Source organism: Oncorhynchus mykiss, chromosome 13 (genome assembly GCF_057628025.1).
Source record: "Oncorhynchus mykiss isolate SJ-2025 chromosome 13, ASM5762802v1, whole genome shotgun sequence".
Taxonomy (NCBI): Eukaryota; Metazoa; Chordata; class Actinopteri; order Salmoniformes; family Salmonidae; genus Oncorhynchus; species Oncorhynchus mykiss.
In genome coordinates this window covers 40191752-40213122 of record NC_143034.1, presented here as the reverse complement: position 1 = coordinate 40213122, position 21371 = coordinate 40191752, and the positions used below count along the sequence as shown (strand labels likewise).

Below are 21371 nucleotides of genomic sequence, written 5' to 3'. Positions count from 1 at the left end.
TAAGAGTTGCAGTCATCCTACCAGTAACAGTAGCATTGGCAGTGAGCTCATCAAAAGCTACCTGAGGTCTTCCATGTCACAGGAAGGTTGTGTCACAGAGTGGTCTGGCCATCATGAGTATAAATCGTAGGGAAACATGTCCTATGATGATGACATTGATGATTTTGCCTCAAAGTGCAGAAGAGGAATATTTTGATGGTAAGATTTTAATTCAAATGTTTACACACTTCGTAACATTTTAAGATTGTATGGCAGAAATGCGGTTTGTGTAAATGACTGCTTAACTGTGACCTACTTTCTCAATTTCTTCCAGACAGTCCAGATAGACTGGTACCCATGCTGATCAATCAAATGTATTTTATAAAGCCCTTATTACATCAGCTGATGCTGAAAATGCCTAGGCTGTAGAGGGAATCTAAGTTAATCACATAGCTGTATGGGTTTTATTTTACTATTTTGAGACTTATAGCTGCAGCCATACCCTACATACATTGTATAGCCAAAGCTAATTGTATAATATTGTGAGGACTGGACTTATTACCAGGCAGCAGAGCCAAAGCTCAGTGTTATATTTTTACATCTTATATCTTCTACAATTTCTTGATGTTAAGTGAATATTTTCTTAAGATTCTATAGAAAATATTCAGTTCTGTTCTGCATAGGTCTACTTATTCTTAGACTGAGAGATGGAGCAAACTGTTTTAAAGGAGGGAGGATTGTAGTGGGAGCACTGGGGTGTCAGGTGTGACTGTGGCAATGGCAAATGGTTTACATGGGTCAAGTAGGAGGACCCCATAGCAGAATTTTGCTTAGGGCCCCAGAGAGGTCAGGATCGGCTCTGAGCAAGGTTGGTGTTACATTCACTCTCCATACTCCCATGCTGCCAGTGCCAGCCCATAGCCAAATGTTTAGCTAGCTAGCTAGCTAGCTAGCTAGCTAGCTAGCTAGCTAGCTAAAGTTAGCATATTCCATAGCTAGCACAACATAGCTAGCTAAGGACACTGCACTAACTCGGCAGCTAACACAAGCAGCTGTTACATGGAAACTAGCTAATCCATTGTCATTTAATTATGTTAACACTAAATACTTCCTCCAAACTAGCTAGTGTTGTGTGCATTGCGTCTGTGCACTTAGCAAGCTACCATTCCATAGCCTAATTGCATGAGAGGTGTGACTAGCATGTCTGTGGATGTATGGAGAAAATGGCCACTTTTTTGGGGGGGGTTGTGCTCTTGGATTGGCCCAAAGTTAACTTGTTGGCCACTGAGCATTACGCTTCTGCAAGTAGAATCAGTAGGTTTGTTGCTACTGGTTCAGCATGCAGCAGATACCACTATTGTTCTTGCAAAAACAAAAAAGTACCTATTGGCAGTGAGATTCTGTGTTTCATTCTTTAAAGGCCCTCTCCTCAATTTGAAACGAGAGCCTCGTCACTTGGTTTGCTATAAAGCTGAGTGATACCGCTGGAGAAATTTAGGCCTACCTACTCTCAAATTCATAGATGCAAGGGATGACAGTGTATGATCTATCCTACATCGGAAGCCATGCCTGTGTTCCAGTGATCTTAGCCAATACGCCTCAGCTTGTTTCTCCTCTCCCTCTCTCCCGGTCAGTGTAAAAGCCCTCCCTCTCTCCCGGCTTGTTGTAAAAGCAGTCACTGTCAGTCCTCTTAATTAAAGACATGTAAATGTGGCCTCCCCTGGATTGCATTATTGGTGGCAGTGGCAGGCAGTTGGAGTGTCAGAGCTCCCAGTGCCCTAATCCCCACTAATTGAAGGATTAATTACAAATGATGGGAGGGAGCCTTCTAGCTTGGTTCCAGATATGTTGGTGCTGTCTTGCAGACAATGACCATAAGAGCTGGCAAGATGACACACAAACAGATCTGGGTCCAGAATAAGCGCTTGTAGGACTCCTCCACACCAACCGGAGTCCCAGAGAGAGTATGTTTTTGTATATTTTACACACACACACCATGACTGTGTCCAAAATGCCCCCCCGTGCCTTTTAAAGTGCATTACTTTTTAACAGACATGTAAAAAAAAAAAATAATAATAATAAATAAATAAAATGGGCATAGTAACTTGATTTAATAGACCACACACTGGTATATGTTGTGGCTTGCACCTTCCTTATGTGTGTGTGAGACTGCCCAGGATTAGGTAGTGGCTTATTGGCAGTATTAGGACTTCTTCTCCTGGTTAACATGTGGAGCTGCTGTGTTGTTCTCCGGAGAGGGAGTTTAGATTGGTGACACCTTGGATTTAGGCGTTGGATACAGCCTGTTGGTTAATCTACTCTAATCTGGCAGTCTCCCACAAAGGTGTAAACACAACACTCATACAATAATACACATAAACAAAACTCGGTCTGCAGCAGGGATCATCAACTAGATTCAGCCACGGGCGGATGGTCAGGAGGCCGGAACATAATTACCGCAAATTCATCGCAAGAAGTCCAAAACGATATAATTGGACTAAACACAATTTCAAACCTTGTTTAACATTTTGTATAGAATCACTTGTCTCTTTCTTATGCATGGGAGTACTTTTGGAACAGATTTCCTCAATTAAAATCACTTGGAGCTGATTTCCTGGTGTTTTACAGTCTTCTGTCCAACAATTCATCAAATTATTTTTTGCATAGACCACTTGGAGGGACAAATAAAACCACTTGGGGAAACCTGCTCTACAGGCTGTATAGGGTAGCGTAGTGGTTAGAGCGTTGGGCTAGTAACCGAAAGGTTGCAAGTTCAATTCCCCGAGCTGACAAAGTACAAATCTGTCGTTCTGCCCCTGAACAAGCAGTTAACCCACTGTTCCTAGGCCGTCATTGAAAATTATGTTCTTAACTGACTTGCCTAGTTAAACAAAGGTAAAATAAATAGTTTGTTTTAAGCAGGCTGTTTGTGAGTAGCTTAACTAATTAGAGTACATTGTAGTACCTACTTACCAGTTCCATAGATCTGTGCTATAATACTATTTTAATATAATCACTGTGTTTGATTAGAGTGAGTGCTAGTGTAATCAGACAACCACCATCCAGCTCTCTCCCCGGTAACATCTGACTGTCATGGTACTCGTTGGTTTGTTATAAATGGCCGCTGCTCCTCTGATCTATTGCTTAATTGGCACCTCATTTGCATTACGCTGCAAATTAACAACCTCTCAAATGAGAGTTCATTTTTCAAAGTCTTTAGGAGCTCCTTCAGAGGCGACTAACGAGCACGGGAAAGCAGGCAGCTGGGCTGATGAAACAGAAGAGGGGGAAGGAGGGGGAAGATGAGGTGCCTACATGTACATATCACCTCGACTAACCTGTACACCCCCCCCCCCCCCCCCCCCCCGCACTCCTTTTTATATAGCCTTGTTTTATTGTAACTTTTCTATTAAAATATTTTACTTACTTATTAACCAACAACGCTGTGTTATTTATATATATACATACATACATACATACATACATACATACATACATACCTACATACAGTGGGGAGAACAAGTACAACATTTTGCAGGTTTTCCTACTTACAAAGCATGTAGAGGTCTGTAATTTTTATCATAGGTACACTTCAACTGAGAGACAGCATCTAAAACAAAAATCCAGAAAATCACATATGATTTTTAAGTAATTCATTTGCATTTTATTGCATGACATAAGTATTTGATCACCTACCAACCACTAAGAATTCCAGCTCTCACAGACCTGTTAGTTTTTCTTTAAGAAGTCCTCCTGTTCTCCACTCATTACCTGTATTAACTGCACCTGTTTGAACTCGTTACCTGTATAAAAGACACCTGTCCACACACTCAATCAAACAGACTCCAACCTCTCCACAATGGCCAAGACTAGAGAGCTGTGTAAGGACATCAGGGTAAAATTGTATACTGTGTGTATATATATATATATATATATATATATAAAAATGTAAGGGCCTGTAAGTAAGAATTTCACGGTAAGGTTGTGTTAGGCGCATGTGACATAACATTTTATTTGAGGGAGAGGGATGGAATGGAGAAGGAAGGATGGAGACAGACGGGGAAAGGGAGAGATGTCGTGTTGTACGGTATACTGAATCGTCATACCTTTTTGATATTAGAACATGAAAAACGGTTCGGTACTAGAATTTGTTACTTTCGGTACTTCTACTTGTGTTCTACGTTGTATAGTGATTGAGAGGATCAAGTCTCTTATCAGCGCAACCGATGTCTCCTTATAGCTCGAGCTTCCTGCTTCTTGTCTGCTCCACTTACTCATTCGCTGGAGTCTGGGCTGCATCATGTTAGCTCCCCACTCATGCTGCACAGAAGTTAACACACTTGAATAATGCGACACAGCATGTAGAAATGTTGAAACTGTTAATTACTGTTTGCAAAACTGTCCATATTGGCTAGAACACATTCCAATGCAAGAAGATACCGGTAGCTTCCAGCTTTGTAGGCTAACTTTCCTTTCTAGCTTACTGCTGAAGCTAACATCAATTCACTACCCTATTACTTTTTGTGCTAAAATACAATCATTTGTCACCAAAAACTTTAATTCACTTAATCGTCTCTCCATCATGTCCAACGCTACTTTCCCCCATCGCCTGTCATGTCTCTTTTTCACGACCTCAACTGACTGTGTGCATTGTCATGAATGACATCATTACTGGGTTTAAAGAGACAGCGCAAACTTATATAAAAGAAGAGATTGCTACTTCTATGCAAATGTTGTTGATCAGTACAATAAAATAAGTCCCAAATGGAAGGCAAACCAATTTTTCATCTACAGCTACATGAAATCAGGTAAAACAAGCTCAATAACTCAATGCATTCACCTGTTTTGTGAATAGGCCTCCTAGCCTACATCTTGATTTACCCAGTATATCAATAGAGATTTACTATTCAAATAAATGGTTACCATTTATATAGTTAGATTGGTAAAAAACTTCAAAGTAGTTGTATAATGTATTCATAAATACATATTTGGCTGTATTTGACATTTTGACATCAACTTTTAAAATGTTATGAGATTGAACTCAAATGATGCTCAACGATTGAACAGAGTACATTTCTGTCTTTATCAAGTGCCATTCTGTGATTTTGGCTAATAAGCTTTTTTGGGGGGTTTGGTATCGTCAAAATTCTGATATGACAAAACTAGGAGAGGGAGTAAAGACTGGGTTAGTTAAGGATGGATAGAGGGACAACGGCCACTTTAAGGGATACATCTACCCTCTGCCTAAACTCTGAGGGCTCCTGAGTGGCGCAGCAGTCTAAGGCACTGCATCTCAGTGTTAGAGGCGTCACGACAGGCCCTGGTTCGATTCCAGGCTGTATCACAACCGGCCGTGATTGGGAGTCTCATAGGGCGGCGCACAATTGGCCCAGCATCGTCCGGTGTAGGCAATCATTGTAAATAAGAATTTGTTCTTCACTTCACTTGCCTAGTTAAATAAAGGTTAAAAAATAAATAATACATTTTAAAAATCCTAAATACCGCTCACCCCTCTCCATCTCATACCTGCTGCTCCTCTACCATCCACTCGTCTAGTGGATACTTATTATGGAGAATGTGTTGGATGCTATAGGTTCATATAGAGCACCTGAGAACATGGTGTGTGTTGAGCCATATAGGCCTAGATCTGAAGCCTTTTGTCCCTGATTTGCTCTGGTCTCCATAGTTGTCATCTCTAGTTAATGAAGGGTTGATTTAATGCTTAATGGTGTTCGGTGTGTGTTTGCCCAGGGTGGGACATCTTCCATTCACACTCCTCATCACACTGTGTTGACATTGACTGCTCACCACTCCCTCACTCAGGAAGGAAGCACACTGACCGTTTGTTTGTTTTTTTGTGTGTGTGTACCTGGGTGTGTGCCACACGGTTTCAGTAAGGAGGACCAATGCAACCACAGACACTGCTTAAAGCAGGACCTGACGCATCCTTCCTCACTACTGCCCCTCTCCAAAAAGTACCACTCAAAACGTTTGGTGGAATGAATCATTTTTAAATGTTTTATTTAACTAGGCAAGTCCGTTAAGAACACATTCTTATATACAATGACGGCCTACTCCGGCCAAACCCAGAAGACGCTGGGCCAATTCTGCGCCGCCCTATGGGACTCCCAATCACGGCCGGTTGTGATACAGATTCGAACCAGGGTGTCTGTACTGACGCCTCCAGCACTTAGACCGCTGCGCCACTCGGGAGCCCGAGAATGTAGTCCAAATGTACACCCTGTGTACTTTAAGATGTTACGATGCCCTCAGCTCCCTACTTATGAACCGCTAGCCTCACCTTTTGTACAGCATGTTTGCCAGTGGACGTAACCGACTGGGTTTCAAGACTGTGTTAGCCTGTTGAGCTAAAGCCTTGCTTCAGGTCTCAGGCAAGGTTCGTTGTCATCTGAGCATGCTTCACCACCTCTGTTACACCAGGGATATGTTATTATTTGTGTTAGGAGGAGGGAAAATGGAAGAGGATACCCCTGGAGTAGGAATACTACTGCAGACAGCACTCAGATGACTCCCGCTGTAGCATAGGGATCCTAATTCAACCTGTGGGTTCAGTAACAGTCTTCAATTTCCTCCCGGGGCCCAGAGTCACTTTTACACTCCTTCCTTCCTGATGCCACAGAACGCTCACTAGGTTGCTTTCATCATAACATTTCAAATGACGAGTACTCATAGAATTCTATGGGTGTCATAGAACTGAGTTGAAAATATTTAAAATGTTTTATATATATATGTGATATTTTTATCATATTTTCTACCTCGTCTTAGACTGGGAAGTTTGCTCATAGTGAATTTATTTCACAAAGTTTACTGCACATCCTTTCACTTGGTACTGGCGGCGAATTCGCCTGAATGTCAAGCCTCGACTCGTATGTAGTTTTTTTTTTCTTGTGTAAAGGTTACATGTAGCTTTTAACTTTCTTTCTGTTCAACCATTCTTTTCCTCTGGATTTATTTATGGCCAGTTATGGAATAAGTAAGAGCATTTCCATTCTTATCATTCTGCTGTTCCCTCTTGCCACTTTTTTTTTTTCTTCTTTTTTCTGCCTCTCTCTCTGCTTTTATGTCTGCTCCTGTGACTTCCTTGTTTTTCCAATTCTCCTTGGTTCTCCTTCTAGGCTACCCTTTCTCCTTACCTTTTTTCTTTTTCCCTTCTCCCCCTCTCCCTGGTTTTCTCCCTCAGCGAAAGGCTGAGAATACTCAAAGGAGCTGATGCAATTAAAATGCTAATCCTGTCTGTCTACAGGGAGGAGAGGAGGAGGAGAGGTGGGGGCTGACAGCATGAGGGATTGCAGCTCACATGGAGAACTCGACTGAAATGGAGAACAGAGGGAGGCGCTGGGAGAGAGGAGAAAGGGGGATACAAGAGAGTGTGTGTGGGGGGGGGGGGGGTCGTCAGAGTGAAAAGGGGATGCAGGACAGAGCGAGAGAAGACAGAAGTGTGTGTGTGCGCCATGAGCTGAGGGATGGATGATGGCCTGAATGTGTTCGGGGTACATGCATCTCCCCCTAATTTACTGAAGACACTGCTGCTCTGTTAGGGTGGCCTTCAACCTCACCCTGCCACACATGTAGCCCGAGAGCCAGGGCTTCTCAACTCTGACCCATCGAGGTCAGCTGCTTTTCTGTTCTACCTGATCATTAATTACACACCTGGTGTCCCTGGTCTAAATCACTCCCTGAATAGAGAGGAGCAATTAAAAACCATGTAAAAAAAAAAAACAATATTTAAAAAATGCAGTGGAACTGGCTTTGAACTCCCGAGTTGAGTTTGAGGGGCTTAGAGAGTGGGTGTGTACCTACCTACCTGCGCTACCTACTAGGTCTACTACGCACAATTGTGTTCTAGCCTGTGTGCAGAAACCAGGTGTGTCTACGACACAGCATAGCGATTTTGGCTGTGAGGCAGAAATGAGCTTCGGTATTATGTATGCAGTGGAAACCCCAGCTGGAGAGCCTGAATATTTCATAGTATGGCTGTAGCTCTCCTCTATTTCTCGCCTTGTGCCTCTTCTCTTCTCCCTGCCAGTTTCTCAATGCCACACAACCTGCCTAACCCTAGGGTGCTATTGTGTGGTTTTTACTATAGAATTGTATTGTGGCCGCACACACCAGCTCCTTATTGCTTTATTGGAAAATGCATTACGACTGCTCAGTACTGAGTGCGTCGGCCCTAATAGTTTTGTGTGTGTGATTGTCAGAAATCACAGCTTAATAATTGTAGTAATTAGTGGAATTTGAGGTCATTAGGGGCTACAGCTGGGGGCTATAATAATGCCGGGTGGGAGGGTGTGTCTCAGCAGAGAGGTTGGGGGCCGGATGGAGGGGAAAGACCCGGAGAGGCATGATTGACCCTTTGGGCTGTAGGTCAGTTGGCTACTCCTTCTATGATCACTGCATCCATGTATAACACTACCTGACCAAAAGCACATTTATTTGATTAAGTGTGTTTTGCCTGGAGTGCTAGATGGGTGGGGTTTGTACCTTTGGGACTATTCCATTGGCGTTGTTGGTCTACACAAGCTCAGTCAAGCGCAGCTAAAATATTTGGTAGGTAATAAATACTATTTCAAGTTTTTCGAGCCAATGTCTGATGAATATTCTGAGCCTCTAGTGTATTGCACTGGCTGCTGCCTCTGCTGGATCGGGAAATGGTTAGTCTGGAACAGTGTCTGGGACCGGACAGCTCACACTGACTTCTACACACACACACTCTGGAAGCTACAAACTTACTGGAGAGCACAGATGCACAACACACACAGGATAGCAGGATAGGCTAATCCTCTAACACTATTAAAGCAATCTACTCAGACCAGCACACACCAAACTTTAGAAAACGTAGGAAGTGGTTGCATAGTTTGCATACACATCTTAAAAGCACTTTCTCTCTAACTAGCCTATAAGTACTAAAGTACAGCTTTGTTAGTGGAGAGGGAGAGAAAAGGAGGGAGAGAGGGGTGGGCCAATCGGGGTCATTCGCTCAGTCCGCTGGGTCTGCTACATTCCTGAGCCATGAGAGGGGGAGCAACAGAGAGAAGGAATGTGTCTCGGAGAGAACCGAGAGAAAGCGGATCTAGATGGTGAAAACAACAGGCAAGAGGGAACAAGAAAAAGGAGGGCAACAGCAGGGGAGGAAAAAAGTTTATAGAAAAGGAGGGAAAGTTGGATAGAAGTTAAGAGAAGAGAGCATTGTTTAGGCGATGTGAAGACTGATGGGGGAGAGAGTGGGCAGAATTGTTAGGATGCACTTTAAAGTAGTACACTAAAAGAAGGGATACTGACTTTATTGTGCAAACATCCTTACCTCAAGTGTTCAGTAACTACATGTTAAAGCCACAATCCAGAGTTTGTGTTGTAGTCCAACAGCAACCCTGCCACTTGGTTGTGTATCATTTTCAAGAATCAATTGGTAGGCCTATATCATTAACATTGAACTGCAGGAAATATCCCAGAGGATGCATTTACTGTTCAGCATAACTCTCTCCCGTGGCTGTGGTAACCCAGAGAGAACAAATCTGGTAGAAATAGAATTGTCCTGTTTTTCCTCTGTTCCAGAACTGTAAGCTGTGCAGAACAAGGCATTTACAGCTGCTAGTAATGGCTTTAACAAAAATACTTTATTATTCCATGCAAGAGGGAAATGTCTCCAGCTGTACCCAACCCCGTCGACATACACACACGTTTATATACTGAACAAAAATATAAAAGCGATATGCAACAATTTCACGGATTTACAGTTCATATAAGGAAATCAGGCAATTGAAATGAATTCATTAGGCCGTAATCTATGGATTTCACATGAATGGGCAGGGGCGCAGCCATGGATGGGCCTGGGAGGGCAGAGGGTGTCCGGGTGGCTGGTCTCAGATCATCCTGCGGGTGAAGAAGACGCATGTGGAGATCCTGGGCTGGCGTTGTTTCACGTGTTGTGAGGCCAGTTGGGCGTACTGCCAAATTTTCTTAAACAACGGCTGCGGCTTATAATAGAGAAATGAACATTACATGTCAGCAGCTCTGGTGGACATTCCTGCAGTCAACATGCCAATTGCACGCTCCCTCAACTTGAGACATCTGTGTTGTGTGACACAACTGCACATTTTTAGTGTGTAATTACCATGCTCTTTAATCAACTTCTTGATATGCCACACCTGTCAGGTGGATGGATTATCTTGACGAAGGAGGAATGCTCACAAACGGGAATGTAAAGACATTTGTGCACACAAAAGATCCAGAAATGTCCCATATGCACAAAAAGCTTATTTCTCAATTATTTCAGCTCATGAAACATGAGGCCAACACTTTTACATATTTTTGTTCAGAATATATTCCTGTACTGTTAGCAGCAGAACAGTAAATTGGACAGAACAGGCTCAGAAAGCTACTGGTCTTGGCTTTTAGTACAGGAGTGCTACAGGCCCCTTATACCACCTTCACTCTACTGAGCCAAACCAAGCCAAGATGCTTGCCTGGGTCGTTTGCACATTGACCATAGTTGCTTACATTGCCCTTTCAAGCAACTATGGTCAATGTGCAAACGACCCAGGCAAGCATCTTGGCTTGGTTTGGCTCAGTAGAGTGAAGGTGGTATAAGGGGCCTGTAGCACTCCTGTACTAAAAGCCAAGACCAGTAGCTTTCTGAGCCTGCATGATGGTGTTAAAACAAAGGCTGTGAGTCAGAAGTTTGTGTATAGGAGTCTGTGTGCATTGAGAGCAGTGTGTACGCGTGTTTTTGCACCTGAGTGTACTGTGTGCCTCCGTGTGTGTGTCTATCAGTAAGAGAGAGAGAGAGAGATGAGTGCATGGCTGGGGGCTGACAGAGGTCCTGGGTTTAATACAGTGGAATAGCGCAGCGGCTGAAAGCTGTACTTATGGCCAGCCGAGCTTGTAGTGACAGCACATGCACTCCCATTACTCCGCCCATGTCTCACATTGCTGCTGCCTGCCTGCCTCTCTCTGCTCTGTACTGGCAGCTTGCCACTAACTGAGGCGCCACACTGCCACCTGGTGTTAGAATACGGTACTGCTACTTTAGAACCCTATCCCCTTTATAGTGCACTGCTTTTAGGGTGCCATTTGTGACTAATAGCTAAGTGACGAGAGAATTGGCAGGGTTGTTTGTACAGCTTTTACTGACCGTTTTACTACCATATTGCCTATACCTATCCAACTTCCTCAGATCTACTTTAAGTTAAGTGTAAGGGGCGGCAGGGTAGCCTAGTGGTTAGAGCGTTGGACTAGTAACCGGAAGGCTGCAAGTTCAAATCCCAGAGCTGACATGGTACAAATCTGTCATTCTGCCCCACTAGGCCGTCATTGAAAATAAGAATTTGTTAAGTTCTTAACTGACTTGCCTAGTTAAATAAAGTTTTTTTTTAAAAGAAGGGAAAAGGGGGGGTTGAATCTGAATGAGCCTGACGTTGCAGTTGAGACAACCCTTTTTATCCTTAATGCCTGATTGATTTGATATATTGAATTTCTTCTTTTTTTTCGCCTCAAGTGCTGAGTATCCGAGGCATTCAGGATGAGGACCCCCCAGACCCCCAGATCATGCGCCTGGACAACATGCTGCTGGCTGAGGGCGTGTCTGGCCCGGAGAAGGGCGGGGGCTCGGCTGCAGCAGCTGCGGCCGCAGCAGCAGCAGGAGGGTCACCCGGTGCCGACGGCGGCATCGAACACTCAGACTACAGAGCCAAGCTGGCACAGATCAGACAGATCTACCACTCTGAGCTGGAGAAATATGAACAGGTAGGAGAGAGGGAGAGACTCATTTACACAGATTTCCCAATCTAAGCTGGAGAAATAGGAACAGCACACACATTTCGCTCTCCTTCAAAGATTGGTTTGTTCCTGAGAATTTGTATTATTTTGTATAACTGAATTTAAGTTTCAAATTTGTTTTGAAAGTCCCATCTCTCCCTCCTCCTCCTCCGCCCTACACCCCAGGCGTGCAGTGAGTTCACCAACCACGTGATGAACCTGCTGAGGGAGCAGAGTCGCACGCGGCCCATCTCTCCCAAGGAGATCGAGCGCATGGTGGCCATCATCCACCGCAAGTTCAGCTCCATCCAGATGCAGCTCAAACAGAGCACTTGTGAGGCCGTTATGATTCTACGCTCCAGATTCCTCGACGCCAGGTCTGTGTGTGCTTTTCAAGAGTTTTGCAGTAATTTAATTTGTAATCTGCAGCGCGTTTTAAAATTGTTCCGAGATTATGAATATTGTCTGACTGACTTTGTGTGTGTGTGTGTCGTATCGATGTCTCTGTCAGGCGTAAGAGGCGTAACTTCAACAAGCAGGCTACAGAGGTGCTGAACGAGTACTTCTACTCCCACCTGTCCAATCCCTACCCTAGTGAGGAGGCCAAAGAAGAGCTGGCCAAGAAGTGTGCCATCACAGTCTCACAGGTACCGTACCGCACCACACGCTTCTGCTGCCAGTGGACTTATCAGTACTGAAACCAGCTTTTCCCATTCTAGTGTATAGATGGGGGCCGGTTCCCCTGCCTAAAATAATTTGGCTTTATTTGGTTTCAATTGAAAGTGTCAGGTGACTGAAAATGTACTGAAACAGAGATGGACTACCTGACATTTTCCAGTAAGAACGCTTGTTTTCGTTTTCCGTTGGGAAACCTTTTGCTACGGTGTGCACTGATGAATACAACCCTGGAAAGAAATCTAAGGGAAACACTGACTAATACACTGGTCTATCCGTCTCCCCGTCAGGTTTCTAATTGGTTCGGCAACAAGAGAATACGGTACAAGAAGAACATTGGTAAGTTCCAGGAGGAAGCGAACCTCTACGCAGTTAAAACAGCGGTGGATGCTGCCAGCGTGTCGGCGCAGGCTAGCCAGGCTAACTCTCCGGCGACGCCCAACTCAGGTACCGTGTGCCCCTTCCAACCACCCCTGACCCCCACCCCTCCATCCATATCTCAATCACCCTGCCTCCTCACACCAATCAGCTGATGTTCATGCTATTACACACACACAGTGTAGTTCATACACACTGGCAGAAGTGTAGAACCACATACACGGAACGAGGACTCTCTCTGTCTGGCTCGCTCTCTGTCTGGCTGTATGCCTCTGTCTGGCTCTCCATCAGACTTTTCTACTGCTCTTCTGCTTGTTTGTTGTCTGCGTTGCTGTGATGTTATTGCACTCACAGGTTTTCTATAGAGGAGAGATTATTTACACTATCTTACTTTGAGCCAGATTGATAATCTCCTTGTTAAAAGTTGCTTTATTGTTGTAGAAAGTGGTCATTTTCAGGGTTAAATGTATCTTGACTCAGCAGCATCTTTGATGTAGTAGGAAATGACCATCATCCCCCATCTGATCATAAATCCAATTCCAATCACTAACCAATGTGTTTTTTTTCTTTTCTGAATGGTCTCTGTTCAATTTCACCACTTCCTCTTTCGATGTCATCATTTTAACATTATTTATTTAGCCTACTACTACTGCAAACTGTCTTTATGTAGGGGCCAGCACACCTTTACATTAGTGTACAGTATACACACACACACACACGAGTGTACAGTATATACACACACGCAAGCACACGCAAGCACACACACACACCCTTATGTACCAGCTACCCCTATTTGCTCAGGAAGCAGACAGGAGCAGGTAGGTGATGTACCATTTCAGTCATTGTGAGCCGTGCTGTATGCCTGCCTCATGGAAATAGAATCTATTATCTGGATTCTATTTCTATGGTCTGCCTCTACCGCAGTAAGATTACAGCTCGCTGGTGGACTGTCGAGTGTTAGGACTCAAGACTTGCCAACTGATTATGTCTGACTTCCACTTTATGATGCTCACTTGTTACAGTGTAACTAAAACGTTGACCTGATTTTTTTAATCTAATAAGACATATTTGTGTTGTCTTGATTTTGGTCCGTTTCAAACAAGAAAGTTGCAGTTGGCCTATAGTTTGGCCATTTTCATATTCTCCTGCGCTCGTCTCATACTTAATTCACAGCAATGTGAGGAAGTTGGGAATTGAGGATCCGTCTGTACATGTATTGGATCATCTTGACACCCAGAAGGCTGTGTCATGAGGGACTAATTCACTGCTCAACCCATTCTAAATACTCTGACTGTGGTCCACGATCCTCATGTTTTCAATACTAGCAAACAGTGTCCTTTAACTTCCTGGTTGAACTCTGATCTCTGACCCCTGGCACAATGCGGTGCCTGATTTGGCTGACACGGCCGCACAGAGGTGTCTGACTGACAGAGCCACACTGAGATGCCTGATTAGCTGACACAGCGTGTGTTGCCTGCAGGGTCGTCGGGGTCATACAGCTTGTCTCATGCAGGCGACGCTGCAGCTGCTGCCTACCTCGGCCTGCACCCCTCAAACCTCAACGGGGCTGGGGAGGCCGTCCTCAACATCGCCCCCTCTCTGCAGCCCCAGGTAGGCACTGAGGACCTCTAGGAAAGCCTGCCTCAATACCACAACTCCCTCCAACCCAGTCCCTATAGGGTTGCACAATTCCTGTAATGTTCCCAAAATGTCCTGGTTTTCCTGAAATCATGGTTGGATGATTTCTGGAATCAGGAGTGAATTGTGAAGGCAATCCTGGAATTTGTTCAAACAAGATTTCTGGAAGATGAAAAAAACAGGGCATTTTGGGGAGGTTTCCAGGATTTTGCCACCCCAAAACCAGTGACCCAAAAAATCCTGGAACAGCAGCTCCTCCTAGCACCTACTAGCTATGATGACCCCAACCTCCCTCTCCTCACCCCTGCCCTAGCATCACCCCTGATTCTTTAACACCCAACCCAAGACCTCCTGTCCCTGGTCCACTTAGTAGAGAAACACACCTCGTGGTGCATTTTGAACAACCTCCCGTCTCTCTCCAGCCCCCTCCACATAACCTTGTTTCAGTTAAGCCTTTGGTGTGCCTACCTTACCATTCTCCCCCAGTTATTTATCCATCCATTTCATCGCTCTATGTCCACATTTGCTTCTCCAAATGGCACCCTATTCCCTATGTAGTGCACTACTTTTGAGAGAGATGGTGCCGTTTTGGACGCATGCAGCCCATTGCTATCTCTCTCCATCCTGTCACCACAGAAGCCTGAGGCCCCCTCTACTCCCCCATTACTCTGCCGTTGTTGTTGCCCTCCACCTCGTCACTGTTCTGTTTGTAAACCTGTGGAAGTGCGCTGTTGTTGTTGAAGAGGATCCACAGATTTCTGCTGTAAACAGCCTGACGGTCAGTGTCAGAGAGGCTGAGGGAAAATCCTTTCCTTGAGTCGTCGTGTCCGCTGCTCCCCTCGCATCCTTCTCAAAACCCATTGGAGGAGAATGTCAGAGGGGAGAGACCGCTGGCCTTCTCATCCCAGAGAGAGGTTTTGATAAGGAGGCGAGGAGAGAGGACAAATGCAATTTTGAGATTCTCCCTGGCTAACCGGACGGTAGGCAGCGTTTTGTGACTGCAGAGAGGCAGAAAGTGAGGGTTGTACAGACAAGTGATTAGAGGTTAGCTAGTAGGGAACCAGAAGTCCGAACCAAGAGCCATGCTGTTTTTGCGTTGACAGATACAGCAGAGGTTTGTGGAAGCTTTAAAGTTCCTTTCATGACCACCTGTGTTTGTGTGACACTATCCCCTGATTGATCCGCAAGTACGTTTATGTGCGTGCCAGACCTGGGTTCAAATGTTATCTTCCAAACATGCACAAAGTATTTGAAAGGAAACAAATTATTTTTGAACCCATGTCGTGTGTGTGTGGGGGTGTTTTTCTATGCTTGTGGGGACCTAAAATTCCCCCCAAGGATAGTAAAACAAGGAAAGTGTGTGTGTGTGCATGCATCTCGCCTGATGGCGCCTGTCTTGTCTCCCTCCAGGTGGATACCCTGCACCGTGCTACACACCTGACGGCAGGCTATGAGGAGCTGACCACTAGCTCACTCTACATCCCACGCCGCCTCGACGTGAGTCAAATCTCCCTAATTGTCTTTCTTTTTGTATCCCTTTAATTTAGACCGAAAGAAATGCATGCCTATCAACCAGGTATTTGTAGTCCAGGCAAATGTATTTGCAGTGTTTTACAAGTGGATTTTACTAGGGTCACAACACACCTGTATTAACAGGTGAAACAAAACTGTCTTTGTTTTTCTATCCTGGTTCTTTACTTCTAGCCTAGCAACAGCTGGCAGGACAACACCCAACCCCCCTCCGTCACCTCTCCACCAGGCCCCCCTGGCAGCGTTCACTCTGACACCTCCAACTGAGACACACCCCCCTTTTCTTCCACCCCTCCATCCTGCCCGCCTCTCCACTCGGTCCGGACTGGGCAACTCATGCCAGGCGCTGTACACACCCTTCTGTGGACCGTTAAGATGGACAAGTGAACAGAAGACATTTACCTTCCTTCCATCCTACAGAAATTCTGGAGGCTCCTTTGTCTTCATGATGAATTTTAGGGGAGGAGACTGACTGGCGCCTGATCATGACATCATAACCCCTCGCCGCCTCCAGGACCTTTGGGGAACTACTAACCCAACCAACCTGGCTGTGTAGGGCAGATGATGATCACTGATGACTGTACGTTACCTGTGTATATGTTCATGTCAACTCCAGTGTTCACAGCCTGTCCATTACCTGTCCCCTGTGAGGTTCTGGTGTTGATGCATGTGATAGTGGTCACACACACACTAACGCCAGGCGCTGTGGCGAAAGGGATCACAAAACGAGCTCTGCTCACCTTGCTTGTACCAAAGTGATGTCCTCTCTCCTTCCCCCAACCTGATAATTGTCACCCTCCTTCTATTCCTCTGAGAACCAACTAGTAACACAGGCACCTTCCATCTTTTAGTATTGCTGATGCTTTCAGTTTGGGGGGAATATTTTTAAGTGAGTGCTTTATAGGTCAGATATGCACACACCACCCACCTTTTACAACCCCTCATATGGAACATGGACACAGATCTGTCAAGCACAAACTTTTGCACCTTTTTCCAGGTGCTTCTACCCGGTGACAGTAGTTCTGGGGAGTTGAGCATACAGTAGGCTTGAGGACAGGACTGAAGATGAAGGGAGTGGCGAAATTAATGATCCTCTTTAGTCCTCCAGAGGTCGTTTCTATTGCGTCCCCCTTCGCTTAGTCATCAAAAGCTATAGACTCTTTGTAGATGTTATTTTCCTCTGTCTGTCAACTACTTTTAGATTGTAGCTCCCCCCCCCCCCCCCCCCGCCTAACGTTGTTTCACAAAGAAATGCACCAGCCACCAAATAAACACATTTTGTTGATAGAACCTAAATGTGGTGTTGGGACGGTGAAATGGATGACATGAAATACGTTTTGGGGCAGAGATAGCTATGTCATTGGGGGGGGGGGGATGTGACATGATTTTTTTTTTTTTATATTTGTGACAGTCTTCCAATGCATGTAGGCTTTTTTTAGGTGTTCAGTGATGGGTCTCATTTTAAATATTCAAGTTATTTAGCTTCTTCACTTTTGTTTTCTCAAAGACACAGACCAAAAAGGAGTAGATGTGTTATGCTGTATGTACAGAGTTCTCAGATGTCTCAGTCGGGAAGGCTTAATAAATACGGCCCAGCCTTATGGGGTAAGGCTGGGCTGTATTCATTAGGAACAAAACTGGCTGAAACGGGGAGCGACTTACCTGAATTTGTCCAACAAGAAATGCTTGTTTTCGTTTGCCGTTGCTATACATTTTTGCTACGGTGCAAAATATTTAGCTTACGGTGTACACTAATGAATAGGACCCTGGGTTTATACTCCACCAAACGGTCTCTGGATCAGAACATTCCTGGGGTGTGCAACATGCACCGAAGTGCGTGAAGTCACAAAGAGGTTATGGAGTACATCTAGTGTAGATTCAGCCTTTACATTTATTTTTTTTATCAGTTCTTCTTTGGTGTATTTAACAACTGTGGCCTCACCACTAGCAGGGTATTGTTCATTAGGGCCAAAACCTTTTAAAACCGAGTGATATGGGGAGATGCTACTGCCTGAACTTAGCCAAAAGGGATACGTTTTTTTGGTCGCAAACCGTTTTGCTACGTCGTGCCCTACTGAACAGGACTCTGGTGGAAGTCCCCAGTCCAGACAGGGCTTGAAAAGTAGCATCTACTCATAATAATCTGTTTAGCTCACAGGCCACACTAGAACTTTGCATCGTACCAAAAATACCAGTTATCAATAATGTAATTATGATGATTATATTTCACACCAAAAAGTTGGTGAATAAAAAGTCTCCCATTTTGGTAGAGGGAATTGTATTTGTACTTTTTTTAATGGTTTTGTCAGGCCTCGTGGCATTTGAGTTTGGGGTAATATGGGGGGGGGGGGGGCTGTTATGTCCGTCACACCAGTGCTAAAGAATTGGTTGTATTGGTGCCGTGGAGACCGAGCATCGTTGCCGCAGAGAGCCAGAGCATTGTTGCCTTCCATGGGAAGGCATGTTTTCTCCCTTGACTCCATCTCAGAATCCGCTGGTAAAAATAGGTCCTATTGGTAAGCCCTATGATTTGGCCAATCAGCAAGGGCTTTAACTGTTCTTAATAACTTTTACCAAAAAGGCAGCGCTGGTTTTATGATAAACAAGGTAGTCTTTAGAGTCAAATCAGAGTTTCTCTGATTTTAATTTCCTTTGTAGTTTAAATTCAGCTTTTTTTTATTTTCTTTTTACAATCATACATCACTTGTTAAGAGTACCGGGCATTTTGATAAAGAAAGGACAAACTATATATTAAACATATATACGGACATTTTCAATGTAAAATTGGAGTTTTGTTAAATACAGACATCGTTACAGAGAGCTCTTATATTGTATTACCCAAATTAGTGTCCTTGTTTACTGTTATATTATAAACATTTCATATGGCTTATTATAACTTACAAATAATGCTGCCACTACTACACCAAATTAGTTCCCTCTTCCTGTCTTTTTCTACCAGTCGTAAATGGATGTCACTGTACAGATTGTGGAATGTTTGTTTTTATCTTTTTATAAACCCAATGCTTTATTTTTGCTTTTCTTTTTGGGAGAATTGCCTGGTTGTTTGGTCATTAACATTCTCCTGAGGTTGGGATCGAGTTATTATTTTTTTTTTATGATTATTTGCATATTTTAATTTGGGATAAATGTTCGTTGAGGTTGCAGTGTGGGGGTTATGGGTATTGTAGTTTGGTGCTGTGTAAATTCCAATTGGAACTTGAGAATTTGTGAAACCGCATTTTAGCAATAACTCCTGAATTAATGCTAGAGCCATTGTTGGCCATCTTGAATGCATTTAAATCAGCCCTTACCTCAACAGCTGGGGGAAAAACGTCCTTCACACACATTTTAGAAATCCCTCGATTTCCCTTATCCATTTAATTTCAGCCATTTAGTCAGGATTGACCCCATTGATATGGCTACCTATAATTGGTGAATTTGAGTTCTCCCAGTATTTTGTAGCAACAGTACAGTTCAATGCAAAAATAGAGCTTCACAGGTTGAGCCAATACTGAGTCAACCTACTGTAGGATTCTACCACAGAATATTCTACCATTCTAATTCTTTGATTCTACCTGCGGCCATAGAATTCCACAGCACCAAATCAAACGATAAAAGGTTTAATGTAATGTGTCATTTTTTGTTTTATTAGTATCTTTGTATATTTCTCCCTCTTCTTCGTCCCACTGTATTTTAAATACCACCTTGTCTCTCTACCTCTCTCTCAGTTTCTCTTGTATATAAAACCCCACTGTTTCAAGACCTGTGAGTCTGTATGAACTCCTTTTATACCTCAACTTTAGAATTGTTCTAGAACGAGTATTAAGAATGACAAGTTGTAGTGCTCCTTATTAGAAGAAAAAAACTAATAAAATATTTGTGCTTTTCATTATTTGGGGTTGGTTAAGTGTTTTTATTTTTATCACTACATATGCTCTTGTGACATTTACAAATAAAATAATGACACCATTTAATGGTATTTTACCTAATCACAGTATTCTGGCAATGTGTGTATTCAACACTCAAATTAAGCACAAAGTATAATTAATCCTGGACACAGCACTTAGCTGTGGTACATTGGCCACATCACAAACCCCCGAGGTGCCTTATTGCAATTAGAAACTGGTTACCAACGTAATTAGAGCAGTAAAAATAAATGTTTTGTCAGCATTCAGGGCTTGTACCACCCAGTTTATAATAGCCTGTAAACACCTGCAGGAGGACTTGATTTGAAACCTGATAAGTGGTCCTCTAGCTAAGTTGGTAAAGGTGGAGCATGGCACTTGCAATGCCAGGATTGTGGGTTCGATTCACGGGACCAGTCGTACTCTAAATGTATGCATGCGTAATCGAATATCACAGTTTCAACTATAGTTTCCTTTGAAGTAAATGTTGAAACAGTGATATTCAGTTTAAATTCCAGGCTTCCCAATATCCCCATGCTAGTATTTTTAAAGCATCTCATGGCTCTTTTTTTATAATGTATCACAGAATTGAACTGTGGCATATGGACGTAGTCTTTCCCTAGACAGTTAGAATTTTTCGGAGTATCCCAGTGTTAATGTAACACATCTAGATAAACAAAACATACTGTGCACGTACAAACAAGCATCCCAAAATATACACATGAAAGTATGGTGTCATAAATAACCATATTTTCCAGTGCCCTCCTGTTTCTTCAACCCCACTAAGGACTTTATTCAATCTGTATCGTGGAAGTTCAGTGTAACAGTGTGATAAATGTAAAGGCAATGTTGCGGGTATGTCAATCGTAAATTACCTTTTAAATTTCTATTGTGCAATCTGAAACGCTTTAGCGACATTGAATAGAGCCCTAAATTCATGAGTGGCTGTTGATCTCATGTCCATGATGTCTATAGGACTCCTGATTCTTCAGGCTGAAGAGGCTTGTCACCACTCTCTTTATCAGCTGGAGGGCAGTAAAAGTTGGCTTTCTCCTCTGATTTTTACTTCACAACCATTGGGAGCAGTGGGAGCAGACACACAATATCAATTGTATAGTACCCTATGCATTCAGGAAGTATTCATACCCCCCCCAAGTCAATACTTTGTAGAAGCACCTTTGGCGGCAATTGCAGCTTTGAGTCGACTTGGGTATATCTATCAGCTTTGCACATCTGGATTGGGGATTTTCTCTCATTCTTCCTTGCAAGTTTTCTTGAACAAAATTATAGATGCAACAATTTCAAAGATTTTACTGAGTTACAGTTCATATAACGAAATCAGTCAAAATACATGAATTAGGCCCTAATCTATGGATTTCATATGACAGGAAATACAGATATGCATCTGTTGGTCACAGAAAACCCGTCAGTATCTGGTGTGATCACCATTTGTCTTATGCAGTGCCACATCTCCTTCACATAAGATTTGAT

At 43.6% G+C, this 21371-nt stretch overlaps 1 protein-coding gene across 8 annotated transcripts in view; it reads left to right on the top strand.

The window, feature by feature from the left end:
• LOC110486102 (pre-B-cell leukemia transcription factor 1) overlaps positions 1–19867 on the top strand; it is a 55255-nt gene extending 35388 nt beyond the window's left edge. For 2 of the 8 annotated variants that reach the window (XM_090196175.1, XM_036940753.2), the window contains 7 exons: positions 11495–11742; positions 11941–12131; positions 12266–12401; positions 12720–12768; positions 14288–14418; positions 15856–15942; positions 16150–19867. In XM_090196175.1, coding sequence (XP_090052301.1) covers positions 11495–11742; positions 11941–12131; positions 12266–12401; positions 12720–12768; positions 14288–14418; positions 15856–15942; positions 16150–16242 — 935 coding nt within the window. In that variant the 3' untranslated portion in view covers positions 16243–19867. Of the gene's footprint in view, positions 1–11494; positions 11743–11940; positions 12132–12265; positions 12402–12719; positions 12877–14287; positions 14419–15855; positions 15943–16149 lie in introns of all 8 variants that reach the window. The other 6 variants (XM_036940754.2, XM_036940752.2, XM_090196177.1 and 3 more) reach the window with 3 other exon arrangements.
• The last annotated feature ends 1504 nt before the right edge of the window (positions 19868–21371 follow it).